Source organism: Taudactylus pleione, unplaced genomic scaffold (genome assembly GCF_031769625.1).
Source record: "Taudactylus pleione unplaced genomic scaffold, aTauple2 ptg000333l, whole genome shotgun sequence".
NCBI lineage: Eukaryota > Metazoa > Chordata > Amphibia > Anura > Myobatrachidae > Taudactylus > Taudactylus pleione.
This window is the reverse complement of record NW_028284734.1, coordinates 3,870,518-3,897,903: the sequence shown is the minus strand read 5'-3', so window position 1 is coordinate 3,897,903 and position 27,386 is coordinate 3,870,518. Positions and strand designations below refer to the sequence as shown.

Genomic DNA, 27,386 nt, shown 5'->3' with positions numbered 1-27,386 from the left:
GCCAGTTCTATTGCAAATGATCCCGTACACAATGCTGCGTCTCTGCATACACTCAAGGGAACGCATGCGTTGTTAGACTTTTCAGGACTTTCCGCGCATGTACAGTAGCAAATAATTGCTCAACTCTGCCACAATTGGCATTGCATTCAGTTTGCTTTCATTTCTGAATCAGGCCCTCTGTATTGAACATGGGTCATTGTAATGTGCTCTGCAATGCATATAGGTAACCTGAATGTTCTAGAAAAAATACAAATGAGACTTGCTCTGCTTATGTATAATAGATCACTGTTTAATAGTAGATTCCACAGGGGAATATCGATGTATAAAGTACACAATAAAACACATAAATAAAAATAAATAATATTGGGTGGGTATATAAAAAAGATCTACACGTGTATAGTAGTAGGAACAAATGAAAAAGTGAATCAAATGGGAGAAATATACAGTATCAAAATAAAACCATGGTCGGAAACAATGTATCGTTTCCTAGAAAAGAAAAACCAGCTGGTAACTAAAAAAAGGGGATGATTGAATTCCTTATGAATAGGTGATGGGCTTCCTTAGCACAACAGATTCTGTTGGAGATTCAAAGGTGAGCACAAATCCTCAATTAGCACACTGAATGTTACCCGCTGTGTAAATATACAACAAGGCAATTGAATAAGGGTATTTTAAACAGATAATATGCCTTCTTGGCACAACATAGTCAGTTGGAGGTTTTAAATATATTCCCTTTTAGGGCACAATTCCTCAGTTAGCACACTGAATGTTCCCACGGGTAGTATATAAAGATGGTGAGTATATACTCACAGTGACGTGGACAAACCTAAATGGTTACCCAAATAGGCACACACTTTAATAGGTATGTATAAGGTCTCGTAGATGATATGCAAGGATCAACTCCCGGTTAGATGAATAATTCTTGGAGTAATAATAATGCCGTGTGTCCCCGGTATTCATCACGGACTGGTGAGGTCTGCGCTGTGGATGGAGCGCATATAATGGCAGACAACTGTGAGGAAGTACACCAGATCAATCCGAGTGTCCTCGGAGATCAGTGAGTAGTCGAAAAACCGTGCTGGAATCCGGTGTCTCTGGTTACCATTGGCGGTTATCTAATACTGCACTTGTGCCATGGAGACAAGCGGATTACCTTGGTCCCGTTCTTGGAGACTGCAATTGTCCACACTGCACCCATACCGGATTCCAGCACTTACACTGGATTCCAGCAAGAAGCGCTATGATCGTCACTGTGCCACTATAATAGATCTCCCCTATGGGGTTTATGTATAAAGTAGTGAAAAGCGTGGAGAAGTGGACCAGCGGAGAAGTTGCCCATAGCAACCAATCAGCTTTGAAGTAGCATTTATCAAGTACAGTCTATAATATATTAGGTAGGAGCTGATTGGTTGCTATGGGCAACTTCTCCACGCTTTTCACTACTTGATGCATAAAACCCCTGTATGTCATCACTGCTCTAATAATAACAGCTGTAATTGACAGTGTCAAATCACGCCCACATGATGCATGCCACGCCCACACGATGTATGCTACGCCCACATGTAACCTACCACGCCTGCAATGGGCCTAGCACGCCCACACAATACATGTCACGCCCATTTTCCACCCCAGGAGCGATAGTCCGGCTGATATGTTGCAGCTTCTACTCAACCGGGAAGGAGGAGCATGTCCTATCCTCATACAGCCTGTCACGTGAAGGGCGGCGGCCTATGGCGAAGTATCACATGACCGCGTTGTCCCGTGATATGAGACCGGTGTCAGACAGACTGTCAGTAGTATAAGACTCCCAGTAGTAGCAGTAGCAGGACGGGCAGCAGGACGCTATGATGTCGGTCTCTGTGTCAGCTATGCTGCTGCTTCTTTCCGCTCTCTGCCTTCTGCCGCCCGCTCCTTGTCGGGGGTACAGGCTGTCCCAGGAAGTGGAGGAGAATGTGCCGCCTTTGCACGATACTGAGCAATCGCCTTTTGGTTCCCTGTGGCCGCTGCCCCAGCAGCTGCAGCTGTACCCCGATGTCCTCTACATTTCGCGAGGAGAGTTCAGCATCGTCCACGGTCCGGGCTCCACAGCAGGGCCGATGTGCGTGGTTCTGCAGGACGCCTTTCGCAGGTGAGCATGAGCCAGGATGACTCCTCAGCTGTGCCCTGTATATCACCCACCCCGAGCCCTGTGTACCAGCTACACTGTGCCCTATATGTCACCCACCCCGAGCCCTGTGTACTAGCAGCACTGTCATTACTGTGCCCCATATATCACCCGCCCCGAGCCCTGTGTACCAGCTACACTGTGCCCTATATGTCACCCGCCCCGAGCACCAGCTACACTGTGCCCTATATGTCACCCACCCCGAGCCCTGTGTACCAGCTACACTGTGCCCTATGTCACCCACCCCGAGCCCTGTGTACCAGCAACACTGTGCCCTATATGTCACCCACCCCGAGCCCTGTGTACTAGCAGCACTGTCATTACTGTGCCCCATATATCACCCGCCCCGAGCCCTGTGTGCTAGCCACACTGTGTACCAGCCCAGTGTTATTGCTGTGTCCCTTATATCACCCACACCGAGCCCTGTGTGAATGGTACCAGCCACACTGTCATTTCTGTGCCCCATATTTCACCTGCCCTGTGTACCAGCCCAGTGTTATTGCTGTGTCCCATATATCACCCGCACTGTCCTGTGTACCAGCCACACTGTCATTACTGTGCCCCTTATATTACCTGCGTTGTGTCCTGGTAAACAGTATTCCACCTGTGCCCTGGAAAACTCTGCTCGGAGGAGATGTACTAAGCTCTGGAAAGTGATAAACTGACAGCCACTCAGTTCCTAACTGTCATGTCACAGGCTGTGTTTGAAAATTTTCAGGAGCTGATTGGTTAGTACTTTATCACTTTCCAAATTTTCACTTTCTAGAGCTTAGTACATCTGCCCCCCCCCCCCTCCCCATCCTCCACACTGAGTCCTGGTGCCTTGGGAACCAGCTGCGCTGTCATTACTGGGACTCTGGAAATCTCACATCTCCCCCATCCTCATTCTAGTCCTGCCACCCCTATATATTGGTGTATCAGGTGCTGAGCCCTGGTACTGCTGTATACCAGCCATACTGTAGTTATATCACTCATTGCTGCCCCTGTAAAGCAGACGTTCTCAGCAAGCTGTTCATAGTGCATATTTAATGCTGGCTATTAGCCTATTACAAAGAAATGTGGGTTTGATCAGAATAATGACTTTCATTCTCTTTGATTCTTTAGTTTATTAATCTGTGTGTGTCAATTTAAAAAACCATGAAATAAGAAAAGCAGATTTCTTTATACTAACTGTTTAGATAAAACCACCATAGGAATATGTATGGACCCTAAATGGACCACTCCCTGGTCATGGTTTATGCATCAAAATCATTGGCATTGTCACTTTATGTGCTCTGGCTAAAGTTTGAATAGATATCAAGACTGTAAATGGGGAGAGTGCGTTATAAACTTGATCTCAGCAGCTTCCATTAAATAGTGTTTATATAGTGCTGGAGCAAATAATATTGATGTTTCCTGTAACTTTTTGTTGCCTGCGCTGAATCACGCCTCTTAGGTCTTCCATTTATTGCTTTCCATTTCTGCTATTCTGCTACATGCCAGACTCCTCCAGGGTTATTTATTTTATAGTTCAGCTTTTAAAAATGACTTCATATTAGACAATGTTTTTATTATGTTATGTGAAAGGTTTTAAACGCAGAGACCTAGTAAACTTTTAGTTTTCCTTTACAGATACTACGAATATATATTTGGATATTCTCCAAATAAAGATGTTACTGCTAGAGAAATGTTTTCTGGAGGGCGCCTGACCCAGCTGCAGGTTATCCTCACCTCTAAAGAGAATGAGTGCTATAACTATCCCAGCATCGAATCAGATGAGTCGTGTAAGTGTCTGAGTTCATACGTTATGAATGATCTATAGATTTCCTCTTCAGGGTAACACAAACGAATAAAGAGTGTATATGTGCATTTGTATTCCTGATTTCTGTGACAGGTAGCACAATTTTTTTTTTTTTTTTTTTTTTACACGTGTTTGTGAATGGTTGGTGGTCCATTCACTTTAATGGAGGCCACGTTTTCATTACTCTCTTGTGTTACATACACACAGTCTATTGTGTTTGTGTTGTGTTTATATTTTTTGTTTCCATCTGTCAGCCTGGAGTTATAAAATGTAGCCGATTTTCTGTAATATTCAAGAGGAGACTAGGGGGCCCATTTATCAATGTTCGCTTTTGCAATACGATCAGGGCATGCCAGTAACGCCCATGATCGCATTGCAAAAGGCGATACTATCGGCTGGATGTATCAACCGGGACATACAGGGACACGGGCTCCAAAAAGAGCTCGTCCTTGCGATGTCTCCGAATAGCAGCCGGCCGGTGCAGGGGGTGCTGCGCATGTTCAGTCCCGTGGTCTGAACATGAACATCCACCATAGCTGGGGAGGGTTACCTCCGCCGGCTAATAGTGCACGGTGTGCCACTTAGGCTACATTGGCTAACGCCATCTTCAGCTGCAGGGGCCAATATCTGGAATCCATCACATTCCGGATATTGGTAAATTTGGCAGTATCTTATCCCACATAGAAACCTATGGGGATGCGGCTGTCAGCGGTAATAGAGGGATCACAGCAGATATTGGAGATATTTGCTGTGGCCCCTCCTTAATACATACGGGGGATACTTATTACCCCCCCCCCCCCTGCCAAATCCAAAACCCCTGGGCTCCTCTGATCTTCTTACAGCACTAACTGGAAATTGGGATTTACAGGGCCAAATGTATTAGGGGGGAGATGTACTAATCTCTGGAAAGTGACAAATTAAGGCTCATACACACTTGCTCATGGAGCATATCGTTAAGTGTTATCCCTTGAACTCCCGGGCTCAATACCTGGAACGGCATTGGACATACACATCGTTATCGTTCAGTGACTTCACCCTGCCACATCCCCGAACTTGCAGAATCTGACGATGGCGTCAGATTGTCCTGCAAGGTCAGAGGATGGCAGACATCGTGCGTACACACTGGACGATACTGAACGCTATAAACGATAACTATATCATAATAGTCCATATCATTCACTTTATCTTCTAGTGTGTATGAGCCTTTAGACTCATAAACTACCAGTCACTCTGCTCCTAACTGTCATGTTAAGGTGCCCACACACATACCGATCTGCCCACGATCAGCCGATTTCCCTTGAAACTCTCCCCGGCAGCTCTGCACACGATCGCCACATGATTTGGTGTCCAATCTTCAAACGATCTCTCCTGCATCCAGACTTTCACAGTGCAGTGTGTCCTAGAATGTCAGATTTACCCTACTGCATGGCAGATCTGAAGATGCGATGTGCAACCAGCGGGGACGCGCTTCGTGAGTGGGGGCTCACGATTTCCTCACGATTTGGCCATATTTTACACGATCTGTGTTTCCAATGAATCGGACAGATCGTGTAAAATATCGCTGCGTGTGAGCACCTTTACAGGTTGTGTTTGAAAAATGACAGTTAGGAGCTAAGTGGTTGGTAATTTATCACTTTCCAGAGCTTAATACATCTTCCCCATAGGGTGATAGTTTATAAAATGTGAGCGTTTAGCAGTAAACTCACATTGGTCGAGTTTTATCTTCAAAATGGGAAAACATCTGGATGAGAGTTTAATTTGTGAGCTTTTTTTTTGAGTCTAAAAACATGTGAGTTTGCATGTTCTCGGACTCTATTACATTGGCCGAGTTTAAAAAGTGAGTTTACTGCTAAACTTTCACATTTTCTAAACTCTCACCCTATTACATGTGGCCCAGGAAATTTTACTAGGCACCACTTTAGGAATAATGTCTTCGGTGGTATTGCATTTTTAAATATGAAAATAAACCTTTCTGAAATAACTTGCACTTTAATGAAGTATTGTCATGTCTTAGTAATATTTCCCCAGTTATTCAATGCAAATGTGTGGCCTGCTGTAACACCACAGCTAAAGGGAAATGTAAAAGCATCGGCAAGATCCCAGTGAGTCTGGCAGATGTTTTAAAGGGGCAATCATTTAAAAGCAAAAGCCAGCCTGGTTTTGCTGTTTTAAAGTAGTGCCACTTTAAAACATCAGCCAGGCTCGCCAGGTTCTCATCTTTGCCTGCATATAACAACCTATTACATTTCCCCATTTGAATCTAAACAGATCTGGTGAGAATTTTTTTCTTGTGTCCATTGTAGACAAATTGACAGTTGATGACGATGTAGCTGTTCTACAAGCTAGTCAAGTCTGGGGTGCTCTGAGAGGTAAGCTATTGTTATAAGCAGCTGCAGTCTGATTTCTTCTAGTCACCTGCTTTGCACTTTGGAGTTGCTGCTGTTGAGAAGGAAGTGTAGCGGGTGTAATACTGAACTCTTGTTCACTATTAATCTTTACTGGCTGTGCCTAACAACAGATTTATGATTCTAATTTAGGCATGAAAGACAGTCACTAGTGGCAGGGTCAGTGCAAGATTTCCCGGCGTCCTAAGAAAAAATGTAATCCTAAATGAGTGTTTTCCCACAAATATTTCTGATGTTCCCCTAAGAATTGCTCAGTGATCATTTTCATTATGTAAAATTGTTGGAGATACATTTGCTGAAATCTGCTGCAATTTGCCACTGATATAAGGTGGTGATTCTCCTTCCTAAGCCTCCCCCCTGTCCTTAGCCCTTACCTTTCCTACGGCTAAATAACCCAGTGCACACAGTAAAGACCTAACGTTACCTTACACTCCCTACACACAAATTAACTTAATGGTTCTGCCTGCTATTTTTTCTTTCCTGACCTGCAGAGAGCGAGAGCAGCAGCAGCAAACAGACCTGCCATCCATCCAACGAGAGTAGATTAGTAAGAGGAGGGCACATAGATAGGAAGAGCTACAGGAAACAGTGGAGGAAACAGCCCGGAGGAGTAACCATGTAACTGATAAATAGGGTTGCCTTTTTTATAGGGCGATAACAAAAGGTAGATGCAGTATGCATTGAGCGCACTTTACTTACCATGCAGTGGGAACTATCATTAACATAAGATTCAGGTTCAACCAGCCTTCTCGTCTAAGGGGAGGTGGAGCTGCTTTTATATATGTCTGGCAGGGAGTAGAGTTGGACTTGTCAGAAGTTGTGGCCAGCATTGCAGCAGGGGGAAAAGTGTGGCGACAGCTGTTGCTTATATAATCTGCTTGTGCCCCCATCATCGTTAAGTAACATAAAGTTGTCTGTTTTTCAAAGACATTCCTAAGTTTTTTGCTGAGCATCCTGAGTGGCGTGCTCCGGGGGGGCAATGCCCTAGGCAGCTGGCTTAATGTTAAGGAATCAGTATGTAATACCTACAGACGGGATCCAGGCGTCTGGATTCTGGCTTAACATACCGACACTTGATGGTTGGTATGCTAACCCTACCCCCCTAGTGCCTAAACCTAACCTCTCTGGGATGCTGGCGCCGGGATTCTGGCCGACATCTGTATTCAGGTGCCGGTAAGGTAAGTGTTGGCATCCAGACTGCCGGGATGCCGAACGCATAGCAATGGTAGCGCTGACCCTGACAAGAGGGCCCATTGCCTTATTCCATCTGATTATGTGTAATAAAGGTGCATATTTTTTATTTTTTTTCTGAAAAAAAACTAGCATTAATTAACAGACCACGTTTAACAGGTCTCGTTGAAGATACATTATTTGTAGAAATGTATTATTGGACTACAGCCAGGACAGTAGTTCCAATAACCAGAAAAAAGAAATGGGCGCAAATGTGTAGTTTGCATTAAATATGGGTGTAGTGGGTATTACCGCCGCCTGGCCGGCGGTTCAAATCCCGGAAGCGGAAGCCCGGTAGAGGTAAAAATCCCGAACGCTAAAACAGGTAAGTACTGGTAACCCTATCCTAACCATCCCTTAGGGGGTGTCTAACCCTAACCCCCCCTGGGACCCCTAAAACCTAACCCTCCCCCCGCGGCTGTCCTGGCCTGGCTTACCTTCATTTGGTATGCCGGGCGTCTGTTTTCAGGCGTAGATCTAATTACAGACGTCGAGTTTTCGACGCCTGTCTTTAGTACCTTGCCGGGATTTGACAGTCGGGAAGCCGGCGGTCTGGATTTAGACCATCGTCTTCCTGACTACATCCCTTAAATATATTTCTAATATACAATGTATCTGTATCTGAAAGTAATAAAACAATAAGCCTAATACATTAATTAACAATATTAAAAGGATGTGCGCAAATCTAGAGATCTAAAAAAGTTTATATTAATCAGATCACCTACAAAAAGAAATGTCAATAAAATGTGATGCCACCATCTATGATGGACCTCTGAATCGATTTCCCACATACTGATGACCAATCTGTTATCCAGAACCCAAATAATGATTATTGCTACAGTGTACCTTTGAGTGGAGGGTCTCGCAATATAGATGGTGGAATACCGGCTGCTAAAATTGCTGATTTGCAACAAAGAAGCATCATGTGTCTATGGTGACTACAAACCAATAAACCACCCACCGCTATAGAGACATCCGGGGATGACTGTCCTGGCATGGGGATATTCAGCAGCTCATCTGTTACGGAGCTCCTGAGCGCACACCGATATACGCCGCCTGGCAAGTTATTGACTGTCTTTTTTCCCTCTGTCTAGACACCACAGGGTATTTCACTGGCTACAGATCATGGTGTCTGTGTGCAGCCGGTGAACGGAAAATCCCGTCAGTTCGCGTCTTATGTGGCAGCGACAGCAGGTAGTGACAGCGAGGCTATTTCAGTAAATAGAGATTGCCCAATGTCCTTTGCCAGATGATATGGTGAATATCAACTGACTTGTTTCTCGGCCAAAGTATGATGCCCATTTCTTCAAAAGTTAAAGAAACACTTTTACCTCAGAAGAAATATCAGTAAACAAGCACAATCCATAAAGATGAATCATTAACATAAGTTAATATGCACATTATAAAATAAAAAAAATATGTAATCTGATTAAACTGCAATACCAAGACTGGATGAGTGTACAGTAAATCCTTAACAACCTACAATTAAACTGAGCCTGTCATGCAACTTGGAAAACCATTGGTCATGTAGGCCATACAGAATCCTGTGCTTTCCTGCGTTATTTGGTTATTTAATGAACATGATTATATTTGCTAGTACTATAAAAGTAATGAAGCTTTGCACTTCCTGTCAGCTGAAAGATTCGTTTCTCTCAGACTAGATCCCAGCCAGGAAGTAGTCACTCGCTCTGCTGAAAATCACACAGACTCAAAGTTCCTCTCTACTTACCTGGTCACATGAGCCCAGGGAGTAAAGCTTTTACCACAAAGATAGTTGTTGTGCCTTTCTCACCCACCTTCTCACTCAGGTGTAATATGGGGAACAATGCAAGAAAGGTGCTGCCAGGCGGCTCCTACCATCAGTTATTCTTATTCCTGTGATTTCAGTATATTATATTTGAATACAATAACACTAATCCCTAGCGCTGCCTGGTAGATGTTGCCTATCCTTTAACTGCCTGGATGTGTATAAATGTAAATGGCTTTTCCTGTCTCCAAGGTTGTCTTTTCTTTTTGTTCTTCTGTTGCCTTCATGAGTGTTAGGATAGTCAATCAGAAGGGGAAAGGGAGGGTAATTCACCTCTATACACTTCTCGCTACCTCCAGTAGGCAGAGGAAATACTATCAAAGTAAACTGGCACTATTCTTACATGCCGGGCTCTTCATGTAATATTAGTGCTGCTTTAAATCGAGGCCAAACATGCCAAATATGTGTTGGCTTTCAAAATATACCCTGTCTTGCATTGCAGGATGTGTGGTGCCTGATGAACGTGATGCCAGTTATTGATTCATTATTGTGCAGTTCTACATGTGTAGTCTCCAACTGCACTAACAGTAATCTGGCTGGATTTGGACTCCCACGGGAGGCTGAACTGAACAATTATCCTGTCCCTGAACTGTATGGTTTAGTGGCTTATGTGTGGCTACTATTTTATATCTACCCAGGCAGCAGTTCCGTGTGCAGCACGTTACTGGCAGTACAGTAATCTGTTGTATTTACAGAAATGCACTGAAGTCTTAATAGATTCACATCACATTTTCATGAATAAAATGAAGATGAATCTGTTTAATTTTGGAGGCACAGTTGCTAGCATTGCACCTCACATGGTTCATGAGTTTATGTTCGTTTTAGAGGGGCAGGGCGCCTGGCTGGCAATAGTGCACTTTTGCGCCCCCCCTGAAAATGGGGTGTCGTCACAGGGAAAGGCAGTGTGTCCTTGAGACACAAACCCCTTTACATCAGTGTGGGGGCATGCCCAGCACTCACTGATGTACAGGGCTACGTCCAAGTTCTCCCTGCAGTGTGGACAGCATCAATTCACCTGGCGGTGGTTGTTTAATTGCCTGCGGGTTTGGACGGCATCTTTATAGGCTGATTCAGCAGTGTACCACTATAAGGGCAGGGCAACCTTAGCATTGAAATATGGCAGGGCGCGGTGCTCTTCTAAAACAGCTTAGCAGGAACACTAAATTAGATTCCTGACTCTGGCCTTATCTATGTTGCATTTATATGTTCTCCCAGGTTTGTGTTGGTTTCTCCAGATTCCTCCCACATACTAAAGACCTATTAATTGTTTTCTAACAAAATATCAAATTGGTTTTAAGGAATTTAGACTGTAAGCTCCAATGGGTCAGGTCTGATGTGGATGACAAATACTCTATAAAGCGATACGTAATCAGGACCAGATTAAGGTCTGTGGGGGCCCCTGGGCGGCAACAAACATGTGGGGGCCCCTATCAATTAAAGTTATATATATATATGTATGTTCCATATCGAGTGGCACTCCCAACACTACACACCAAAAAAGGCCCTGGTGCCCTCTGTCAGAGACCAACTCGAGAAGGTCCCAATGTATCATCCACACCGGCGGCACTCGGGTACATAAAGGCGTCTCAACACAGGGGTATATACCCCTGTGTTGAGACGCCTTTATGTACCTGAGTGCCGCCGGTGTGGAATATATATATATATATATTTTATATATTATTCCATGCAAGAAAGAAAGAATGAGCCTGGTTCATTCTTTCTTGCAAAGAATGCCGCCATATGGTGTGTGTGTGTGTGTGTGTGTGTGTGTATGTATATATGTGTGTGTGTGTATATATATAATATATATATATATAAAATTTAGTGTGTACACTTCTAGTTCCAGCATCAGGGGCGGAGTCAAATGCAGAGTGGGTGGGACTTAATCGCGGGCTGTGGCTCCGTTAAAGAAAAAAAAAAGGTTAATCAGGGGGCCAGGGACAGTGTGTGGGAGCCCTGGGATGACCGTCCCTGTCGCTCTCCCTATAATCCGGCCCAGTGCGTAATATGAAAGATATTTAAAAAAATAAATAAATAAACAATCTGACTACAGAATTTTCTGTTACTCTGATACAAACAAATATACATTTTGTTGACTAACCACTCCTTTCAGCAGTTTGCTGATTTAATATTCTAAATTTTGTTTTTTTTTTGTGTATTTTAAAGGTCTTGAAACATTCAGCCAATTGGTCTATGAGGATAGCATTGGGGCAGTAAGTATTAGTATTACACAAAGACATCTGCTTATCTCTGTCACTCTGTGTGAGCTTAAAGCTGCTGGTTCTCACCTTTTATATATAGTAGTTGCCTCTTTAAATAGTATTGCCCATTGCATCATATGAGATGAGCTTGTTTCATAAAGAAACAAAGCATTGCTAGAACTTAGGAACAACCTGAGGTCTATGTAGAGTGTTTACATTGGGCTTCTGTGTATTTCAGATGGAGAATATTTCAATATTTAATTTGAGCTAGACTGACTTTGGCTTGTGGGACCTACAATGTCTAATTGTGTTTTCATAACTGTTTTTTTACTAGTTCGTTATAAACAAATCTCAGATTTCGGATGCTCCAAGGTTTGCACACAGAGGGGTCCTGCTGGACACATCCAGGCATTATCTACCTTTAAAGACCATTCTCCTAAACTTGGTGAGTTGATGGTCTCTTACTATTTGGCATTAATTTTCCTCATAGCTTAATGCTGAATGCTCATACCATACAGGCTTTTAGCAACTCATTGCCACCTCTGTCCTATACTCCACTCAAGTTTTCAGACCGCTGTGGAGAACATCAAGTAATCGTCAATATGGAAGAGCCCTCATGGGCATCACAGGTGTATAACACCCGTCAGTGACATTTCATACCTCCCATATTGATACCTGGTTTCCAATGGGAAATGCTGTGAACACCAGACAATATCGTCATGCGCTACAGACAAATGAATCTCTCCCATAGATGGAGGGGAGGGCATTTTGTGCCCTATCTCCCCCTTACAGGCCTGCACATATGGGGGAGCACCCTTCTTTGAAAGAGAGGAGTCCCCACTTTCAAACGATATGGGCCTTTTAGTTATTTGTCTGGTGATCACCAGACAATGACTAAAATAGTACACACAATATAAAAGTATCTACAGACAAGAGGGATTGAATGCCCAGATCTCCCCCATTTTGTCAAAAAGGGGTCCCCCTCATTTAAGGGGAGATGTATCAAACTTTTCGAGCGATAAAGTGGAGAAGTTTCATTCTGAAGGTTTCCACCTAAATGCAATGGGCTTTTTAGGTAAAAAAAAAAAAGTGACTCTTCTTTGGCTGCTTATTTTCTCACGAGAAAAGACCAACCTAAATGCAGTAACTGGGCACACGTTTGCTTGGCACACAGTCCCTGATATATTGCAGCATCCCCAGCCCTCCCCTCTCCTCATCTCGTTGCACTGCATCTATGTATAGGGCTGTTGAAATGAAAGTTTTCCTACTTCGAGCGCTCTGGAGCTCATAATTGAGAACAATTTTTACAATAGGTACTGAAGAGGATAAGTTAGCGTCTATTGGGAAAAAAATTATTAGTTGCAAAATGGATCTACAGCCCAGTAGATGGGTATAGTGCAATGTGATAAGGCGGAAAGGATGCTGCAATATATTGGGGACTGAAAAAGTTTGCTTCGGCATTAAATGAGGGGACCACTGTTAGCATACACTGGTCTCATCCCTGTTGTCACTCAGCAACTCTGCAGAATAGTGGCTACGTAGGAAGAATTGCCATGGACATGTGGCTCAGGTGTCAGGAGGGAGCAGGATCTCGGTGGTGAAGAGATGGGGCGGTGGACATATAGGAGGCACTTGCCACAGGCTCTGAGTGTACGTGGGCAGACACCATTGCACAAGGTGTTTTTTAACCTATAGTCCCACAAGAACTGTAGATTAATTAATCCATACAGAGGCTGATGACCAGTGGTCAGCAGTGCCCAGGGTACTTTACTCCCTCCTACTAGGGGCCTCTGGCAGGAAGTGTATCTCATGGAGGTGTTTAGGGGAGAGCTTGCTAACCACCTTGGTCCCGTTAATTGGCTTTGTAGTTATTGTGTGTAACTTTGTGTGTGCGTAGATCCAGAAAGTGTAGTGTGGTAAGAGGTGTCTCCCACTGTGGACAGCGTTGTATTTAGGGTGAGGGTGTCCATGTTACTTTGAGATTTAAGGCTGGATTCAATTAGCCATGGAAAGCCAAGTTTTGGCCAAAAGTGTTCACAGGTGTGAACTATTCGCACAAAACTGTGTATCGTGCAATAGAACCACTCTTCCCCCTTTTTTTTTTTTTTTTTTTTTCACTTTCCTGATATGTCATTTTAAATAAAAAATTGCCCGTTTTTATCACATTTCATTTACTGTATTGGGAGCAAAAATACTAATGGTAAATAATGGTTTAAAGAAAAAAAAAAAGGATAAATGGCAATATTAATTCTAGAATCAGTTTTTGCAGTATCCTAAATCCAGCGAGACATGGTTACTAAAAGGAGTATCACTTTCTTTTCCAGGATGCAATGGCTTTTAACAAGATGAATGTTTTTCACTGGCATATAGTTGATGATCCATCTTTCCCCTTCCAGAGCATTCGCTTTCCTGAGTTAAGCAACAAGGTACAGTAAGTGGTTTGATTGCTTTAGGAGGTGGGTACTATCTAGTGTGTCAGATGTATCCATGTTCAGTAAACCAGCCACTCCCATCTAAAGCATAACATCCCTATACAACTGGTGATTATAGAAGGGGAAACATGTTTTAGAAGTGTAAAACAAATATAGAAGTAGTTATACCTGAGCGCCTCCTATTTGAAAAGTGGTATAAAAGAAAATTTACTTATCTTTCCTAGTCAGGTGCATAAGGAGTCTTCTTAAAAAACGTTCATAAATTGATACCAAAAGTACACTCCAAACACATGTAAGGAGAGAGAGAGAAAAAGGACAATCTAGTGCAGACACTTCTACAATGATGACCTTAGTACAAAATGTTTTCCCAATCTCATACTATATATAACAGAGAAAAATATCCTTTTATGAAAAAAAAACTTAATCATAGATTTCCAAAGAAAATATTTTTTGTTCAAAGTTTAATACATGTAAACAACATACGGCCATAGTATATAATTTGGGTTCAAAAAGTCATACATATACAACACCAACATTAGTGAAGTTGGCCTCATACCAGAATCGGGTCACAACAGAGCCTGTAGTAAGCTGATGGATAGTTGTAAAACCCGGGATACACCACAACCTCCTTCCAGGGATGTTTTTTTTTTTTATATGTTTTAGAAGTGATTGGTGTGCGCCATGTGCCATTATTCAATTTTTAGTATGTTTAATTGTAGCTGCCTGTTATTTGTCTATGGGGGGTGCGCTTACAACTACCATCCATCTAGAATGATTAGACCAGGGCTGGCCAACCTGTGGCTCTCGAGCCGCAGTTCTTATACTAACTTACTCCTAACAGACAGCAAACCCTGCGGTGGCCACTGCAACTGAATGCTGGCCTCTAAAGTGATCAGAGGCTAAAGAAGCATCTGATCGCTTTAGAGGCCAGCGTTCCCAGTGATGCAGTGCACAGGTGACTTTGACATCACTCATGATGTGAGGAGCCTGTACACCTGCTGGATCCAGTTAGAACCAATCGGAGGCAGCGGGAGCCAGCGTGGCCAGGTAAGTACTGGGCTGGGGGCACTGCATAAGGGCACAACTACAGGGGGCACAATTACATATGATTAGGCATGCTAGCGAAACGCGCATCAGGAGACGCGGTGCACGCTGCTTAGTGTGCACTGTGTGTTTGTGAACAGGTGTCTGGGCTCCAGCACATGCTATGCACACCAATGTGGATAATTGTTACAATGTGTCAGTACACTTAGCAACATAATTATTTATGCGGCTGGTGCACCAGTTATGCCTGAATAACTAGCAAGGGACAGGATCAATGCTGATACTGATGTGTAATAGTTTTTCTTGACAGTCGAATATTTCATGAGAAGAAAATTATTTAGTGGCTATAATTCTATTTAAGTAACGTGCACATCAGATAACAAAGGCTACACAGCATATAATGCTTGTTCATTATCTATATAATGGACATACTGTAAATGAGTGATATGAACAGTATCCATTGAATTATCAGCAGTGCCCTTCTGCACTGGATTCAGCCCTCCACCTATTGTGACAGACTATCAGTAATAATCTGTCAAGAACAAAATATAGTTACATCTTGCATATGCACAAAGTAGCGTATTTATGCATAATAGAGAAGAACCAATACTGTTAGGCTAACGGGTGCATTCAGCATTATTTATCAGCGTATTTTTTAACCCAGTTAATGCTGCGCTGCTGAGGTGTTTAGCGCATAAAATCCTTCAGCATCTGATCAATGTAGATCAGTAACCGGTTGCCCAAGAATGTATGTACACTTACCACTTGCCAGTAGTGTATCCAATATTTGTCACAGTGCACTGTGTATTGCAAATATGATCACAATTGCTTGCTTTATATAGCAGCAAACACTTTTTGTCTAATATCAGCAACTGAGGATCCAACAAGTAATTATATGTACTATAATCAAATTCGGTTGATAATACGGTATGGTTATAGTGGGATTTGTAGTAATTCCTAATTGACTATTGGAATACATCCAAATATAGATATGATTCCTCAGAGCAAGACCATCTGCATGTGTTATTAGGAGACAACTATAATTGCCATGATCTACAAGTTGGTATAGCAAATTCCAAATTGATATCTGATTTGAAATAATTCCTAAGTGATCTGGATCTATAGTATATTTATGGGATACAGAGCGATTCCCTATTGTTCATATCAGAATTATGTGGTAGGTGTGTATGAGCAATTAATAGACAGATTATAGCTAATGGATTACTAATACCCCCATATTGGGTCTTGGTGTTGAGGGCCATAATACAATCAATAAGGGCTATCGGCATTGGTGAGACTGTTAATAAACTCTTGATACATTAGATTAATTGCAACTACAAATCATAAATATATTTCCCTGTTCTACAGACACCCGGCAGTTATGAATAACATGACTATGTTATGAGTTAACAAACAAGACTAGATCTGATACTGTGGATGACACTAAAATATTTCTTAAAATGTTTTTAATGTTCACAATAAAATATAGACTTTAATAAAAATATTTCGCTAATCTATTTTAAGGAGTCATTAAAGGTTTTATATTTTATATTAATCAGTGCTAATGAATTGTTAGTACAGGGCTCGACAAAACCCGGGGGCCAGGCCGCCATGGCGACCAGATTTTCAGCAACCCCCGGGCCCTGTAGTGCAGACCGCGAGAGCGGTCCACACTACAGAGTAACAAACATACAGCCGACAGCGGCGGCTGTGTGTTTGTTATAGCAGCCAATGAGTCTGTCAGACTCTCATTGGCTACTGCGTCGTTCACGGAGTGAGCCGGCCGGAGCTCACTCATGAGCTCTACCTTCCGGCTCACCCCACAGCAGTTTGGGAGAGACGTCACGTCATGACGTCTCTCCCATAGTGCAGAGCGGCCAGGAGGATCGGACAGCGGCAGTCGTCGGTAGGAGCGGGGATCAGGTAAGTTGCATTTTATGTTTTTTTAATATTTTTTTTAAAGGGGCACTGCATAGGGGGGGATGGCCGCTACTGTAGGGACACTGCATAGGTGGGGGTGGCCGCTAGTGTGGGGGCACTATGGGGGGGGGGGCGACTACTAGGGGAAATGCATAGTGGGGTCTACTACTGGGGCCACTGCAGAAGGGGGAATTACTACTGGGGCCACTGCAGAAGGGGGAATTACTACTGGGGCCACTGCAGAAGGGGGGGAATTACTACTGGGGCCACTGCAGAAGGGGGGGATTACTACTGGGGCCACTGCAGAGGGGGGGGGATTACTACAGGGGCACCCCGTTAGTGGTGTGGCCATGGGGGTTGGTTGTCAGGGGCGTAGGCGTAGGTGCTCAGTAATGCTGAGGTGCTCAGGTGGGGTCTGGCTCCTACACTTTCATCCTGGTGCCTAAGTTTTAGAAAAATTTGTCAAGCCCTGTGTTAGTAGATATATATTAATCATGAGATTCAATGTAATATTAATTTGTTCCGTGAGTGCCCCACTATAGGAACACTTTCTATTTTGTGTTTTTGAATGTTTATTCATGTTCCTGGGTGCACCTCCCCACTGCCAGTGTACTAATATTTTTGACTGTACTTATTAGGGGATAGGACAAATTTAAAAGTACTAGTTGTGGTTCTGTGCGGAAGAGCATTCTCTTCTTGTTATAAGGTGCACTACTGCCTGAGACCCATTGGGGGTGCTGTCTGAGAGCTGGGAGGATGATGCCTGCTTTCATTCTTATGGGGGCAGAGTGGGGCTGTTGAGAACTCTGGGGGGAGTGGATGTAGTGACACATGAGGGGCCACTGTAGTGGCATGGGGGGAGGGCTGCAATGACACATGAGGGGCCACTGTAGTGGCATGGGGGGTGGGCTGCAATGACACATGAATGTGGGCTGAAATGGCACGGAAGGGGACTGGAGTCACACATGGAGGAGCTGAAGTGTGTATTATGTGAATCTTGCTTTTTTATTTCTTTATTTTTTTTAATTTTATGTTGCTCTGCATTTCAAAATGTATTTTATGTGAATCTGGCTTGTATCAGAGTAACGTGAGGTTTTTCAATGTTTTCTATATTGCTCTGGCTTTTTTCTTTCATTTATTTTCAATGTGCTGGGCTCGCCCCCAGCGTGACTAAAAATGGGGGTGTGACACAAGGTCATGCTCCTGCAAATGTCATACCACAGGCGTGAGCAGAAAAACAGGGTGTGGCCTTGTAACAGCTAGGCCACTCCCCATTTTTGCACACACGCCTTAGATGCGTGCATGCTATCCGCTCTTTGATTTGACTACAGATATATTTTTGCTCTTTGCCTCTGACTAGTAGCCACCCCCGGATTAGACTACCCTCTGTTTTGTTTCATGACTCATTACACACTGCACAGAACAATAATGCAGTGCTCTATGACTTTGGTGTCCCTCTGCTGAGCATCCCACTGTTGGAGTGATTCAAACTCCTTTATGTATAAGAAGGTCTTTGTTAAAGTGTTGTGGTGAATGCAGGGTACAGCGTAATTTAGAGCAATCAGTACATTATAAAGAAGAAATAAATATTTTGGTGTTCTGTCTCCATTGTTTTGCTTTACTGAAACCCAGACTCCTGCACCCCCCCCCTGGTCACACGTTTTGGTATTTTGTATTACTACTTGTTTCCTGTTTTTAGCATGCCAATCTTCCTTTGATGTATGGTATGTATTTTATATATGCTGCTGCAGGCGACGTTGCTGTTAGAGAGGAGAGCCTTATTTTGGGGGGTTTTCAAACTGTATAATCGCCGACAGATTGAACATTTACTGTGCTTTTACGTTTAATTATATTTCATAAATGTATAGGGGGCATTTATGAATTTTAGTTCATTAAGTAATCTTTCTGTAAAATTGGTTGGGGGGGGGGGGGGGGGGATCACTTCTTCTGTTCTACTCTCTATAGAAAAGATTTTACTCCATGTAGTATCCACATGTACAGTATCTCAATTCTCGTGTGTTTTGTTTATTGTATTTATTTGTATTGGTTACTGGTTTTGCTTTACTGAAAAGTAACAATATAAAACAATACAAACAGAGCAAGGGCCTCCAAAAGAAACCCAGAGCATAGAGGCCTCTGATAATTGGTGTTATATACAATAGGACCACACACAAACCACTACACCATCCTATAGCACCCATAGATTTTGCGTTTAACAAATGCAGTCTGGCATGGAAACCTAAAGCAAAGGTTGCAAAATACTTATGTTTTTAATTCGATCATCTAGGGTAGATGTGTTTTGAGCAATGGGCGGTTTTGTTAAGAGTACTTCAGGTTTGTTTTGCCAAAGGCTAGATCTCTCTTTCCACACGCCTATAGTTTGTTGTATATTTAGTAACTTGGCCTAACCCACTGTCACATTGATAAGATGCTCCGTATCAGACTGTAAGCACTAAGGCCATGATGCACTACATGTGAGCATAGCTTTATAGGTGACCTACAGTGCATAGCTTTACAAACACAGTTCAGTATCTTGGTACAGTTTGTCAAATTTTCTTTTTATTGTTTAAGTACACCTGTTGCATAACCCCGAAGAAAGCAGCCATTTGTTTTGAACTGAACCAGTTTTCATAGATATACATCATACCAATTCACTAGGGGACAAGGAAATCCTACTGACTTTAAAGTCTGCTTTCTCCCTTTTATATAGAGCTCCAAAAATGTAATAGTTTTGAGTGTCTATTACTTACTAAAGTCTTTTTAACTGTTTCAGGGAGCTTATAACCCATATACACATGTGTACAGTCCTGTTGATGTCACTTTGGTGATTGAATATGCTCGTCTGAGAGGAATTAGAGTTATACCGGAGTTTGATACACCAGGACATGTAAATTCCTGGGGTAAAGGTAAGTGCTAGGTACATAGGTGCTTCCTATACAAACCATTATTACTAATATTTTTTGTTTTGGTTTTTTTTTGTGAATTTTGGATAATTTATTGCTATGTGGATGCTTAAAACGCACCTTTTTTAAAAATAAATAAAAATTAAAATTGACCCTCTTTAAATGTTCTCCTGGAACCCCCTTCCCAGCACTGTTGGACTTCTAATGGTATTGGAGAGTAGGTTGCAGCATGACGACTTAGAATGGTTTCAAGATGCACTATCAGGTTGATGTAACAACCTGTGAAAACCACTGTGCTATGACTTCTACGGGATGCAGTCAGAAAGCAGACTGTCGAAATGCTGAGCGCCTGCTTCCTGACTATCCAATCCCGGAAGGGGTCTAATGACAGGAGTCGAGATCCCGCTGCCTGTCATTTTACCTACGCCGGGAACCCGACGCCTGGCATACCGATCGAAGGTAAGCCGGGCACGGACAGCTGCGGGGGAGGGGGCTTAGGGTCAGGCTAGGGAAAGGGGAGGGGGGGGGTTAGGGTTAGGCACCCCCGGGGGGAGGTTAGGGTTAGGCACACCCCTGGGAGACATAGGTTTAGGCTGTGGGGAATGGGGGGTTAGGTTTAGGCACTTACAGGTTGGGTTAGTCACCCCTAAGGATGGGGGGGTTTGGTTAGTAATAGTAGAAATACTTAACTGTCTGGATCTTCACTGCCGGTCTTCCAGCATCGGGATTTCAACCGTTCGGTGGTATTTAATACCAATCCCGACTTCTACATCTAGCTGTCCAACAACTGAATCCACATTATAACTGCATACTCTATATATCAGGCCTTTCATGTACAGGAGGGGGATTCAACATACCGCCCTCCAGCTGCTGTGAAACTACACATGCCAGTGTTCCCTGCCAGAGTTTTGCTATTGGGGCTTGCAAAAACTGGCAGGGCATGCTGAGATGTGTAGCTCCACAACAGCTGGAATGCCACATGTTGATTACCCCAGATGTAGGAGGTTGGTTGTTTCAGTAGATAGAACATGGGGTAAATTTACTAAGAACTGTGCCTGGTCCAAGATTGCCTGAGTTTAAACACTCGCAGGATCGCTGAACACTGAGGGTTTCAGCTGTCAAACGTCTCCAAATTTTCCAAGAATTGTGCTTTGCTGATTTGTGTTTTTTTTGATGCGTGTGTATGTGATCGAGTTTCTCCTTGTGTTCCCTGTGTCTGACGCAGCCAAACTCACCCAAACATGCAGCCTGCACATATCATTGAGATACGTTGTGTTTTTTTTCTTTTTAAAAAAAAAAGGGTTCAAAATTAAAAAAGGCGTGGAGTCCCCCTTAAAATCATAACCAGCCCAGGGCTCTTTGATTCAGTCCTGGTTCAAAAAATACGGGGGACAAAATGTGTAGGGGTCCCCAGTATTTAATGAACCAGCACTGGGCTCTGTAAGCCAGTCCTGGATTTAAAAATACATGGAAATAAAATGGTGTGCAATTTCCCATACTCTTAAAACCAGGACCGTGCTCAACTAGCCGAGGTGTAATGCCGCAGCCAAGGGACCCTTTCACCAGATTCCCTGGCCGAAGCATTAACAACCCAAACTAGTCAGCCCAGGCGGGGGATCCCAGGGGAGGTGGAGATCCGCTCCCCACCAATAAAGGGAACCCTCTCTCCTGAGCACCACAGTTCTGGGTTGAAGCCCGATGCTCTTTCCTGCACACTGGCCAGTGGGCGCAGGGTTAATGGTAATAAAATGTTTTTTTTACAGTGGTACTACAGGTCCCCCATGCCTACCCTTTGGCACTTGCAGAACTAGAAGTGCCAGCAGACGGCCAGCTAAAGTACCCCCACTGTAAAAGAAATATTAAAATAATGACAGTAAACACATACCGTAGACAGTAAAAGTTTATTACATAAAATCACACACACATAATATACTCTCCTTGCCCCGGCCTCTGGTTCCCTTCTCCAGTAGCATCCCAGCTTTGCCTTAATAAAAATAAATACTCACCTACCTCTTGGTGCAGGTCGGTTCTCCTGTTCAGTAATGTCCCCGGCCATTAAAACAAAAAACACAAGGTTGCGTGCCATACTCGCCTAAACACAATTCTTAGTAAATTTACACTTAGGACTGAACCTCAACTCTCTATACAGTTTGATTAGAACTCAATCCTTGGGGGGGCGTGGCTTGCTTGCCAAGGGAGGTGGACGTGCTTTGGATCAGCTCCCGGCTAAACTTCATCTGGGCCCGGCTACCACAGCCTTTGATCCCCCATCTGCTCTGCCCTAAGTTGCTATCTACAGTGGGATCCTGTTGGCCTCTTTCCTGGATTGCGGGAGTGTGACGGGGGCTGTGGCCGCATCGCGGCCTGCGGGGTGTACGGGAGCCGTGGCCTTGAGTTCTGAGCTGTAGCCGCACCGGTGCTCGGCGCTATCGCGGCTGCCGCCGGATATCGCGACAGGACCCCCCCCCCCCGAGTCTTAGCTTTCTACTGCTCGACTGGGGACATAGGGGGCAGCCTTAATATCCCCTGGAAGACCTGGTAAGCGTCGCTGAGCGGAGCCGCGAATCGCGGGAGGCGCCATTTTGAGACCCACTACATCTTTATGTGACTGTGCTGATGATTCAGTGGTGACGGGCTAAATCTATACAGGGCATTGTCTTCCCATTTTGCTCTGCTCGTCCATTCCTGCATCCTGCATAGCTGCCTCTGTGGATACCCTGCCAGGTCTGCTGCTGGCTCTGGCCTTTGTCCTGTGCTGATGACTGGAACCAAATAGAGGTCTGATACAGTTAAATCCCCACTGGCACAGTTTCTGAAATTGGATGGGTGGCTGTCCCATACCTTGTGGATGCTTGAAGAAGTAATCCATGTCCCAACAGCAGCTGCCATGAAATAGCTACATAATGGTGAGGGGAATGTGAATTATGACACCCAACCTACGCTATGCCTAGAAGTCTATATATTGCTTTCTCTGTATATCTCTTCTAATATGTTTCTTCATGGGTAAATGGGGCACAACCAAACGACCCGCAGTCACTCCAGCTAAGTCTTCATCTAATACTGCATTTAATACTCTTTTTGGTGTTTCTACGTCTGCCGCTGGTGTTTCCTCGGGACCTATTTCTCCACATATGGCTTCTGGGAGTTCGGATGGCGGCTCTACCCCGGAGTCTCGCTCGCCACATTTAACATCATCCATTCCTGCCAGTTCCTCCGATATAGGTGAGATATTGCAACATTTAAAGTCCTTACCGACTAGACAGGACATTCAGCAAGATTTACAATCACTGGTAAAGAGGATCCAGGAAACAGTCCAGACGCATGTCGCCTCTATTCGGTCGGATCTTAACCAAGTGGCGGAGAGGGTAGTCTCGCTGGAGGAACACAGGGAGACTGTTGACACTCAACTTGGGGATATCCATGGTTTACTTTCACGTCACTCCCGTGTATTGATAGAAATGCAAAGACGTCTGGATGATGTCGACAACAGGGGCCGACGAAATAACCTGCGGGTACGTGGGATTACTGAAGATATCAATCAGTCTGGTATTGAAGATGCCCTCACTAAAATATTTATGCTGACCCAGACGCCAGAATCCAATTTGACCGAGCACATAGAGCTTTGCGCCCTAAAGGTATGCCTTCTGAAAAGCCCAGAGACATTATCTGCAGATTACATTATTATATAGTGAAAGAGGAGATTTTGAGAAAAGCTAGACAAGTAACGGAAATTGAATTCAATGGGTGCCCTGTGCAGATTTTTCAAGACCTATCCTGGAACACACTCCAACAGAGACGCCTGCTCCGGCCGCTCACAGAGGAACTTCACAGACGAGACATTAAATTTCGTTGGGGATTTCCCCTGAGCATTCAAGTTATGCATGAGGGGAGGCTTCATATACTAAGGGAACCCGACTAGGTGCCTCAGTTTTGCTCCTCTCTCAATCTGTCTGCTGTCTCGGTACCTAATTGGCTAGTCCCTTTAGATATGCACGTTCCCCAACCGCCTCGCAAAGAGACTTTGCAACGTACCCGGAATTCCAGACGTAGACCCGGAGGAAACTCTGCGGCTGAGGGCGAGGATATTACTTGATTATTGTCTCTAATGCTGTTTTGAATATCCTTTTTATACTGGCAGTGTTATAAATGGCATATTTGCTAATTCTATGCTTTTTTTTTTTTTTTTTCTACCTTATCCTGGTTGCAAGTAGATACTATACCCTGCTGAGGAGGATGGCTATTCATTGATATTTATGCTCTGCTAAATTTTGCATATCTACTCTGTTTTGGGATAGGAGCTCTTTTGATTGTTTGCGTATTCTCAAAAATATCTTGCTGACTTAGGCAATCATTGTTTATGTAATATTTTGTTAGATGGGTCCCAATTTTATGTGGACCTGTTTGGTTGTCATTTCACTATGTCCCTCCCATTCCCCCTAACTCCGTTGTGTGTGTGTGTGTATATATATATATATATATATATATATATTTGTCCATGGACCCGCTAGGTGTTTCCATGGCCTTTTCTAGGGAGTCATGTTGTTTTATTATCTTCATCTCTAATTTACAATATAATATGAGGTTAATATGTATGTTGTTAGATATGGTTTGTTCCATGTCTATCCTTCTTCTTTTCTTTCATTTCTCTTTTTTTCTTTTTCTTTGTCTTTTTCTTTTTTTTTTTTTTTTTTTTCTCATCCCGTACCCCTCCCTTCCCTCTCTACCTGCAGGCGGACACCACACACATTCAGGTAAACAACCACGGCATCCAACGACACTGGTATCTTTTCCTTTTTTCAAATATTGACTATGGCTAAACTACTTATTTTTTCTAATAATGTAAAGGGACTTAATATACCTGAGAAAAGGTCCAGTCTTCTACATACATTGCATTTGGATAGGGTAGACATAGCTTTTCTTCAGGAGACGCACTTTAAAGAGGGTATGGCCCCGTCCCTTAGATCTCGATACTTTCCGGTGGGTTACTTTAATAATTTCTCTGAAGCCAAGGCTAGGGGAGTAGCTATTTTGTTTGCTAAACACCTGAAGCTTACCAATGTTTCAGCTGTCCCTATTGGGAACGGTAGAGGACTATTGGTTAAAGTTACCATAGATGACCAAAAATTTTCCCTTGTCAATCTATATGTACCTAATCAGGGTCAATCTGCTTTTTTGCGTAAATCGTTGGAATTAATAGAGGATCAATTGGAGGGGATCAGAGTAATTGGTGGCGACTTTAACTGGGCTTTGGAACCTTCTCTTGATACTTCCTCTGAGATTCCACGCACCTCCATTAAAGAGGCTAGGAAGTTTAGGCTGATCTTACACGATTTCTAACTAGTAGATACATGGAGACTACTACATCCAGCAGAGAGGGATTACACCTTCTACTCTTCTCCACATAGGTCTTATTCCCGCATAGATTACTTTTGCATTGATCACTCCCATTTAGATCTTTTGGCGGAAGCTACTATTGGGCAGATTACTAGCTCTGACCATGCCCCGATATTTCTGACATATCTAAGTGACCCTCCCACCGCGCCAGTGGCACTGGAAGCTTAATGAGCAATTCCTTAGGGATCCCTACTGTAAAGCTCAAATTGGGGAGGCCCTGGAAGACTACATTTCTCACAACATCACTGATGATGTGTCTCCTATTACAATATGGGAGGCCCATAAATGCGTCATTAGGGGTAAATGCATTCAACTAGGGTCTTATCTCAAAAAAAAGAAAACTGAATGTAGAGATGCTTTATTGTCTAGAATTCAGTTGTTAGAACTTACCCATAAACGTAATATGACCTCTGATGTTTTGGTTGAACTTCAAAAGGCTAGATCTGATCTTAATAATCTCTTAAATGAGGGTGCCCGGAGAGGATTTCGGAGATGCCGTCATAAACATTACCGTTGGGGGAACAAACCAAGTAAAATGTTGGCTAGGGCACTTAGAGCCCAGAGATCTTTGACTTGCCTTCAGAGTATCAGAGACCATAAGGGTAATCTCTGCCACACAGATAAAGCTATTGCTGCGGTGTTTCAGAGCTTTTATTCTGGGCTATATAATTTAGGTCCGACCCGTTCGAGCTTGGATCAGGCAGACCGGGAATTAGAAATCCAGAATTATTTAGAGGAAATTGATTTCCCACTCTTCCTGAAGCGGTGACACAGTCTCTCGAATCCCCATTTACAGAAACAGAACTATCCGTAGCTATCAAAACCTCCCCGTCTGGTAAAAGTCCCGGCCCTGATGGGTTTACGGTGTCCTACTTTAAAACATATCAAGATACCCTCTTGCCATTGTTATTACGGGCTTGTAATGCTGTATCAGAGCATAGTCCTTTTTCCAATCAGTCGCTTGGGGCACACATCACAGTAATACCCAAGGAGGGCAAGGATCCATCCCTACTAGCGAGCTATCGCCCGATTTCTCTACTTAATGTGGATATAAAGCTATACGCCAAACTTATAGCCAATCGTCTCAAACCATTTCTCCCGACTATCATCCACTCTGACCAGGTAGGCTTTGTTCCAGGTAGAGAGGCTAAAGACGACAACACCAAAGTCATTGATTTGATACACCATGCAGTGGCCTCTGATGTTCCAATGATACTCCTCTCCACCGATGCTGAAAAAGCTTTTGATCGGGTGGACTGGAGTTTCATGACATCAATACTAAAGCGCTTAGGCCTGGGCATTAATTTTTTTATCAAAAATTTGGGCCTTAGAGCCCCTTCAGCCCAGATTCGTGTAAACGGGATTTTATCAGATCCAGTGCATATAGCCAATGGTACTCTGCAGGGCTGCCCTCTCTCCACTGGTTTTTATTCTATGCATGGAGGCACTGGCGAGAGCTATCAGGGTTAATCCAAACAGAACAGGTCTCATGGTGGGTTCGCGGGAGTATCTCCTTGCCCTCTTTGCGGATGATCTATTAGCGATTGTCACTAACCGTCACCGCTCTTCCCAATTTAATGAAAGAATTCCAACGTTTTGGCAGTCTCTCAAACTTTAAAATTAATTACAGTAAATCTATGGCATTAAATGTCACCGCTTCAGCTGAGACTATATCTGCCCTTGGAGCTTCTTTCCCATTTAAATTCCAGACTTCCTATATTAAGTACTTAGGGATACTCGTACCTAGTCGTCTACAGGATTTGTTTACTCTTAATCATACACCTTTATTAAGTTCCATCCGTAAGGAATTAGACGAGTGGCTCTTAAAAAAGTTCTCTTGGTTTGGTCGTCTAAATATTGTTAAGATGAACATCCTCCCACGTCTCTTATATCTCTTACAGACGACTCCAATAGGTCTCCCTCCAGGCTTTTTGACTGAAACACAATCTAATACGAAATTTTGTTTGGGGGGCAGAAAACCCAGATTTAAGCATGATGTGTTATTTAGACCAGGGTGTCGGGGTGGGCAGCAATTGCCCATGTTATCCACTTATTATCAAGCCATAGTGCCTAGTAGAGTCTTGGATTGGACCCGGGGTAGCTTGG

General features: G+C 43.5%; 1 protein-coding gene across 2 annotated transcripts in view; it reads left to right on the top strand.

Moving 5' to 3' along the window:
* Positions 1 to 1,691: 1,691 nt before the first annotated feature.
* HEXB (hexosaminidase subunit beta) overlaps positions 1,692 to 27,386 on the top strand; it is a 69,345-nt gene continuing 43,650 nt past the window's right edge. For both annotated transcript variants that reach the window (XM_088443747.1, XM_088443746.1), the window contains exons 1-7: positions 1,692 to 2,128; positions 3,776 to 3,927; positions 6,248 to 6,313; positions 11,553 to 11,599; positions 11,922 to 12,032; positions 13,912 to 14,013; positions 19,757 to 19,889. In XM_088443747.1, coding sequence (XP_088299873.1) covers positions 1,845 to 2,128; positions 3,776 to 3,927; positions 6,248 to 6,313; positions 11,553 to 11,599; positions 11,922 to 12,032; positions 13,912 to 14,013; positions 19,757 to 19,889 — 895 coding nt within the window. In that variant the 5' untranslated portion in view covers positions 1,692 to 1,844. The remainder of the gene's footprint in view (positions 2,129 to 3,775; positions 3,928 to 6,247; positions 6,314 to 11,552; positions 11,600 to 11,921; positions 12,033 to 13,911; positions 14,014 to 19,756; positions 19,890 to 27,386) is intronic.